The 7553-nt window shown below is 59.4% G+C and overlaps 1 protein-coding gene across 1 annotated transcript; it reads left to right on the top strand.

Moving 5' to 3' along the window:
- The first annotated feature begins 250 nt into the window (after positions 1 to 250).
- STX4 (syntaxin 4) lies at positions 251 to 7154 on the top strand. Its single transcript, XM_073648827.1, has 10 exons — positions 251 to 408; positions 1541 to 1639; positions 1723 to 1822; positions 2057 to 2131; positions 3280 to 3347; positions 3709 to 3817; positions 3941 to 4014; positions 5745 to 5882; positions 6005 to 6115; positions 6193 to 7154. Exons 1-10 carry the CDS (start codon positions 379 to 381, stop codon positions 6271 to 6273), a joined length of 885 nt encoding a protein of 294 aa, XP_073504928.1. The 5' UTR covers positions 251 to 378; the 3' UTR covers positions 6274 to 7154.
- Positions 7155 to 7553: the final 399 nt, after the last annotated feature.

The raw sequence follows: 7553 nt of genomic DNA, 5'->3' as shown, positions 1-7553 counted from the left end.
GATTGGCTGGTCAGACCAGGTGGCTTGGAGCAGTCACCTGACCACTTCAGCCAATCACAGCCCTCTGCGGTCAGGTGACGTCATCATGCTTTGGTCCTATATAAACATTATTTTTCGGGGAATGATATAAGTTTATTATAAACCGTGTCTTGGCCCCGCCCCGCACTGCCGCCATTACAACACTAGGTGACAACCGGCAGCTCCGGTCCTCCAGTATCCCGTCATCCTCAGCGCCGGCCTCTATGGCTCTTCATTCGCAGGAAGGGTGCAGTGGGCGTGGTCCGGGGCAGAGCATGCGCAGTAGCAGTAGCAGTGGAAGTAGAAGAAAGTTGTGAGAAGTGATCTGAAGAGGAGTGACCCTCTGTATCCGGAGGCAGAATGAGAGACCGGACCAAGGAGCTGACCCTGGTGAGTGGTGACAGCGGCGGCCAGCAGAGGGCGACGGGTGACAGCGGCCGCAGCTGCCCACACTGACCGCTGCCCCCCGGAGGACTACACGTCCCAGCGCGCTCTGTCCTGGAGGACTACACGTCCCAGCGCGCTCTGTCCTGGAGGACTACACGTCCCAGCGCGCTGTGCCCCCCGGAGGACTACACGTCCCTGCACGCTGTGCCCCCCGGAGGACTACACGTCCCAGCGCGCTCTGTCCTGGAGGACTACACGTCCCTGCACGCTCTGTCCTGGAGGACTACACGTCCCAGCGCGCTCTGTCCTGGAGGACTACACGTCCCAGCGCGCTGTGCCCCCGGAGGGCTACACGTCCCTGCACGCTGTGCCCCCCGGAGGGCTACACGTCCCTGCACGCTGTGCCCCCCGGAGGGCTACACGTCCCTGCACGCTGTGCCCCCCGGAGGACTACACGTCCCGGCGCGCTGTGCCCCCGGAGGGCTGCACGTCCCGGCGCGCTGTGCCCCCGGAGGGCTGCACGTCCCGGCGCGCTGTGCCCCCGGAGGGCTGCACGTCCCGGCGCGCTGTGCCCCCGGAGGGCTGCACGTCCCGGCGCGCTGTGCCCCCGGAGGGCTACACGTCCCTGCACGCTGTGCCCCCCGGAGGGCTACACGTCCCTGCACGCTGTGCCCCCCGGAGGGCTACACGTCCCTGCACGCTGTGCCCCCCGGAGGACTACACGTCCCGGCGCGCTGTGCCCCCGGAGGGCTGCACGTCCCGGCGCGCTGTGCCCCCGGAGGGCTGCACGTCCCGGCGCGCTGTGCCCCCGGAGGGCTGCACGTCCCGGCGCGCTGTGCCCCCGGAGGGCTGCACGTCCCGGCGCGCTGTGCCCCCGGAGGGCTGCACGTCCCGGCGCGCTGTGCCCCCGGAGGGCTGCACGTCCCGGCGCGCTGTGCCCCCGGAGGGCTGCACGTCCCGGCGCGCTGTGCCCCCGGGGGGCTGCCTCTGACTTTGCTCTGTTCCAAAGGCCAGTGATGGATGATGGGGGTTGGTACTAGGGAAAGTCTCTCAGGCTGCCGGACCCCTCTCGTCCTGGTGTTTGGTGGGTTTCCCTTCTCTGGTCATGTTACTCTTAACCCCCGTTTTGTTTCAGGGTGACAGCGACTCGGAACCCGATGAGCAAAAAGTTTTCATCTCGATGTCGAATGGTGGCAGCGATGAATCCGAGACGGACCACCAGTTCTTCAGGATGGTACCGGCGGCATTACTGACTGATGTCATAGCACATAATGGCCAGCAGGGGGCGCCTCTCACTCACATTTTCTCTTTGCTTAGACTCGTGAAATCCGGGATTCAATGGGCGTCCTGAGCAGCAAAGTGACCGAGCTGGAGTCCAGTCAGGTGAAGATCCTGAGCCAGCCGCTCCCGGATGATAGTAAGTGGTGCGGCCGGCGAGTCCCCGCCATGTAATGACCAATGAGGCAGCGGCTACTGTGCCCCCCCTCTCCTGCGCCCCGTGCAGTGGTCCTGAGTGCTGCACAGCAGCTGACGCTCATCACATGCTCTGCCACCTCTCCATATTTCAATAGTGACCGTGCTGCGCGGACACCGCGGGCCGTCGGGGGCGTCTCTGGCCGCCATTGATCTCGGTGCTTCTTTCTTTTCTCAGATATGAAGAAAGATTTACAATCTTTGCGGGAAGAGATAAAAGGCATCGCAAAGGAGATCCGGAGTAAACTACATCGTAAGTGCACCGGGACAGTACGGGGTCTGAGTTTATGGGGGTAGGAATGACCATTGGGCAATGAGTTAGGGTTGGTGCTTTGGTGAGGGGGGTATTGGCTGGTACTTGCTTGGAGACCGTGGTTGAGTTGGGTTGGGGCTGGCTCTTGGAGTACCGTGTTTCGGTCGGGGCTGGCTCTTGGGGGGGCGGGGCCGTGTTTCGGTCGGGGCTGGCTCGTGTTTCGGTCGGGGCTGGCTCTTGGGGGGGGGGGGGGGGACACACCGTGTTTCGGTCGGGGCTGGCTCTTGGGGGGGCGGGGCCGTGTTTCGGTCGGGGCTGGCTCTTGGGGGGGCGGGGCCGTGTTTCGGTCGGGGCTGGCTCTTGGGGGGGCGGGGCCGTGTTTCGGTCGGGGCTGGCTCTTGGGGGGGCGGGGCCGTGTTTCGGTCGGGGCTGGCTCTTGGGGGGGCGGGGCCGTGTTTCGGTCGGGGCTGGCTCTTGGGGGGGCGGGGCCGTGTTTCGGTCGGGGCTGGCTCTCGGGGGAGGGGGGACACACCGTGTTTCGGTCGGGGCTGGCTCTTGGGGGGGACCGTGTTTCGGTCGGGGCTGGCTCTTGGGGGGGGACCGTGTTTCGGTCGGGGCTGGCTCTTGGGGGGGGACCGTGTTTCGGTCGGGGCTGGCTCTTGGGGGGGGACCGTGTTTCGGTCGGGGCTGGCTCTTGGGGGGGGACCGTGTTTCGGTCGGGGCTGGCTCTTGGGGGGGACCGTGTTTCGGTCGGGGCTGGCTCTTGGGGGGGACCGTGTTTCGGTCGGGGCTGGCTCTTGGGGGGGACCGTGTTTCGGTCGGGGCTGGCTCTTGGGGGGGACCGTGTTTCGGTCGGGGCTGGCTCTTGGGGGGGACCGTGTTTCGGTCGGGGCTGCCTCTTGGGGGTTAGAGCTGATGAAGCGGACTACTGCATGAGTCCTGGTGTTAACATAGGTGGGGCTAGTAATCGTGGCCTGATAAGGGGGTGATCACTTCAGGCCCGTGGGCAAGGTCAGGATCAGGACTTAGGATGGGAGGCTCGGTTCAGGTGTTTGTGGGGGATTGGGGCTGGTTGTTAGGTCCTGGGGGATGGTGGGTGGGAGTCCTTCACCTGTCGCCTTCTCACCTTTGTTCCTCCATCATTACAGTCATTGAGATAAAGGACAATGAGGAGGAGGTGAGGCAGTCGGTGCACCTGCGGATGAAGAAGACTCAGGTATAGTCCTAATGACCCTTCATGGAGCGGAGGTTGCGGGGGATGGGGGTTCGTCCCTGGGCTCAGGTTCATTTATTAGAACTAGTGATGAGCAAGCATGCTCGTTTAACCCTTTCACCGAGCATTCTCGGGTGCTTACCGAGTATCTTCGACATACTCTTATGTTCGAGTCCCTTTGTCTCCATGATTTATGGCTGCTAGACGGCCTCAACACATGCAGGGATTGCCTGTCTGTTAGGGAATCCTCATGTGTTGAGGCTGTCTTACAGCCGTAAATCATGCAGACGCAGAGACCCGAACAGTGAAAGGGTTAAACGAGCACGCTCGCTCATCACTAATCAGAAGGTCTCTCTTCTTGCAGCACGCCGTCCTCTCTCAGCAATTCTTCGAAATCCTAAACCGGTGTAACATGGTGCAGACGCAGTACAGAGACAACAACGTGAAGAGGATCAAGCGGCAGCTCCAGATCAGTATGTTCCCACACCTGCTGTACGGTGGGGGTAGTAGTCGTGGCTGAACATTCATGCGCATGTCGGGGGCCTGTAGTGTGACGGATGGAGGACGCCACTAACCTTCCTGTTGTTCTTTCGCAGCCGGTCACAGTGTCACCGACGAGCAGTTTGATGAGATGCTGGAGAGTGGACAGACGGACGTGTTCACCTGCAATGTAAGAGGGGTGTGATTGTGAGGAATCAACGGAACTGCGAGCATGGGGGGAGAGGCTGTGGCTGGTGTCAGACTTTCATGGAGGATGAGGGGGCTATAGGGAGTGATGATGATTGGTGGAGGCTTTGGGGGCTGAAGGGAGTATTGGTGAGTACTGGATGAGTGAGTGTTAGGTGTTGGAGGACACAAGCGCAGGAGGGAGCGTTGGAAATTGGTGGGGGATGCGGGCATTGGAGGGAGTGTTGGGGGTTGTGGAGGATGAGGGAGTGTTGGGGGTTGTGGAGGATGAGGAAGCATTGGGGGTTAGTGGAGGTTGCGGGCGCTGGAAGGAGGGTTAGGGATTGGTGGGGGGTGCGGGTGCTTGAGGAAGCGTTGGGGGTTGGTGTAGGATGAGGGAGCATTGGGGGTTGTGAGGGACCGTTGAAGGTTTGTGGAGGATGCTGACGCTGGAGGCAGCGTTGGGGATTGGTGGAGAATGCGGGCGCTGGAGAAAGCTTTGGGGATTGGTGAAGGTTGCGGGCGGGAGCATTGGGGATTGGTGGAGGAGGCGTTGGGGTTTGGTAGAGGATGTGGGAGGAGGCGTTGGGGATCGGTGGACGACGATGCGGGTGCTGGAGGAATCTTTGGGGATTGGTGAAGGATGCAGGCCTGGCAGGTAGCGTTGGGGATTGGTGGAGGATGCGGGAGGGAGTGTTGGGGATTGGTGGATGATGCAAGTGTGGGCGGGAGCATTGGGGATTGGTGGAGGAGGCGTTGGGGTTTGGTAGAGGATGTGGGAGGAGGCGTTGGGGGTCGGTGGACGACGATGCGGGTGCTGGAGGACTCTTTGGGGATTGAAGGATGCAGGCCTGGCAGGTAGCGTTGGGGATTGGTGGAGGATGCGGGAGGCAGTGTTGGGAGTTGGTGGAGGTTGCGGGCGCTGGAAGGAGGGTTAGGGATTGGTGGGGGGTGCAGGTGCTTGAGGAAGCGTTGGGTGTTGGTGTAGGATGAGGGAGCATTGGGGGTTGTGAGGGACCGTTGAAGGTTTGTGGAGGATGCGGGCGCTGGAGGGAGCGTTGGTGATTGATGGAGAATGCGGGCGCTGGAGAAAGCTTTGGGGATTGGTGAAGGTTGCGGGCGGGAGCATTGGGGATTGGTGGAGGAGGCATTGGGGATTGGTGGAGGAGGCGTTGGGGTTTGGTAGAGGATGTGGGAGGAGGTGTTGGGGATCGGTGGACGACGTTGCGGGTGCTGGAGGAATCTTCGGGGATTGGTGAAGGATGCAGGCCTGGCAGGTAGCGTTGGGGACTGGTGGAGGATGCGGGAGGGAGTGTTGGGGATTGGTGGATGATGCAAGTGTGGGTGGGAGCATTGGGGATTGGTGGAGGAGGCGTTGGGGTTTGGTAGAGGATGTGGGAGGAGGCGTTGGGGATCGGTGGACGACGATGTGGGTGCTGGAGGAATCTTTGGGGATTGGTGAAGGATGCAGGCCTGGCAGGTAGCGTTGGGGATTGGTGGAGGATGCAGGAGGGAGTGTTAGGGATTGGTGGATGATGCAAGTGCGGGAGGGAGCATTGGGGATTGGTGGAGGGTGCAGGAGGGAGCGTTGTTGGGGATTGGTGGAGGATGTTGCATGCAAGAGAGTGAGTGTTGTGATGGGCACGGGTTAGTGCACGATGCCTGCGCACTGGAGGCTTTTCGGGATGTTGGTGGTAGGACACCACTGTGTGACTGGTCGATTTCTTTGTGCAGATCCTGAAGGACACGCAGGTCACTAAACAGGCCTTGAATGAAATAGAAGCTCGGCACGAGGAGATCCTGAAGCTGGAGAAGAGCATTGTGGAACTTCACGATATGTTCATGTACCTCGCCATGGAGGTGGAGGCGCAGGTGATGCCTAGGTCCATATAGGAGGCTGGATTATTGATGGATGATGGTTGTGAATGGTTGGCATCTTCCTGGCTCTCCTGCCCGTGTCCTCATACGTTATCCTGACACTTGTCCCATCTCAGGGGGAGACGATAGACAGCATCGAGAAGAATATTCTACATTCTACGGATTATGTGGAGAAAGCCAAGAAACAGCTGGACCAGGCGGTGGACAACAGGCAGAAGGCGCGGAAGGTGAGAACCCTGCAGATGACTGGTGCTGTACTCCGTGTGCCCGGCGCGTTTTACACATCCATCTCTTCTCTCTGCAGAAGAAAGTCTACATCGCCATCTGCTTAGCCATTTTCATCATTGTCATCGTCCTCATCATCACGGTGTCCCTGACGACCTGAGAGATGAGCATAGCGGGACCCCTGTGCCCCCCACCCCATATATATCTGTATCATTCAGCGATGCCGTCCTGATCCCCGCGGGCGACGCGGCTCAGCGTAGCTCCTGAGTACAGGACTGGTGGACTCCGCTGGGGCTCGGGGAGGGTAACTGACCTCCCGCGGTGACCGACCACCGACACTGTGTGCGATTTCCAAGTGTGCCTTATACTTTACCATTATAGATGTCAGTCCACGTGTGCGAGCGGCGCTGCCTCCATCACTGTACATAGACGGCCCGGCCCGGACGTCTGCTCTCAGGTCCATTAACTGCCCCCCTGCTGGTGCTTGGGCGTCCATGACATGACGCTGGGGTTTGAGGTGTCGCTCAGTTGCTGTATTTGTTGTTTTTTTTTTTAATTCTTCGTATAATTTATGTAACGAGCGGCTTCACTTTTATACGTTTTTTTACAGGTCCATGTAACGGTCCGGTCCCTGCCGCCATTTTGTTGGCTGCTGCTTGGGATCTGTCGGCACTGTCCGCACCTCTGAGATGCCAGGATGCACGGCGCGGTGGGAAATGTAATGTTCTACATCCTATTACTGGATGAAACACTACATCTCGCACTGCAGCAGAATTGTGAATGCAGCTCTGGCTGTGTCCGGAGCAGTCACCAAGGAGGAGCTGGCACTTACCCCCCCGATGGCAGCCATGCCGGCGAGGTGAGGGTGCATTCTGGTGCTGCGTGCTCATTAACTGCCCCGGCTGCTCGCTGTCTGTCCCAGCTCCTGTAGTGCTGGAGGTTTCCTCTCTTGTCCATGGAGCTTGCACTGACCGCTCCACTCAGTGTTTCTCTTTTTTTTTTTTATAACGATCATGTATTAAATAAACTATTAATATGTAATATCCGCTTGTCGCCTGCTGTGAATTACCAGGCTCTGATTATTCAAGATGGCAGCCGGCGGTCAGACGACTTAAAGGGAAGCTTCACTCGCCTGAGATTGTTTAATGACCTTCACTGGGTGAGACTAGTAAGTACTAAGGCCTGGTTTTGGATGTGGAAGTCTGGGCCCCCGGGACAGCCCTAGACCACCTGGGACTTGTAGTACCTGTCATTACATGAAGCACAGGCCGTGGTTCTCTTCTTTCTTGACTAGGTTTGGAGCACGGACCGGTGTTATTTTCATACAGAGATCCCCCCCCCAGATCTTTAAGGAACAAAAAAAATCTGCAAAAGTAAAGTGTACTCACCATTCCCAGGTCCATCGCTGAGTCTCTGCCGTCTGGCATTTCCTTCGGCGCT

Source organism: Phyllobates terribilis, unplaced genomic scaffold, assembly GCF_046119375.1.
Source record: "Phyllobates terribilis strain yellow unplaced genomic scaffold, ASM4611937v1 Scaffold_9__5_contigs__length_417890890, whole genome shotgun sequence".
Classification (NCBI taxonomy): Eukaryota; Metazoa; Chordata; class Amphibia; order Anura; family Dendrobatidae; genus Phyllobates; species Phyllobates terribilis.
Note: the sequence above shows the minus strand (reverse complement) of the source record. Positions and strands in the feature narration are given on the sequence as shown.

Excerpts from the sequence above, each read along its gene's own strand:
- STX4 (XM_073648827.1), top strand. The coding sequence starts at position 379 with ATGAGAGACCGGACCAAGGAGCTGACCCTG. Across the intron at positions 409-1,540 it reads GGACCAAGGAGCTGACCCTG|GGTGACAGCGACTCGGAACC; the intron begins GTGAGTGGTGAC and ends GTTTTGTTTCAG. Across the intron at positions 5,883-6,004 it reads CCATGGAGGTGGAGGCGCAG|GGGGAGACGATAGACAGCAT; the intron begins GTGATGCCTAGG and ends GTCCCATCTCAG.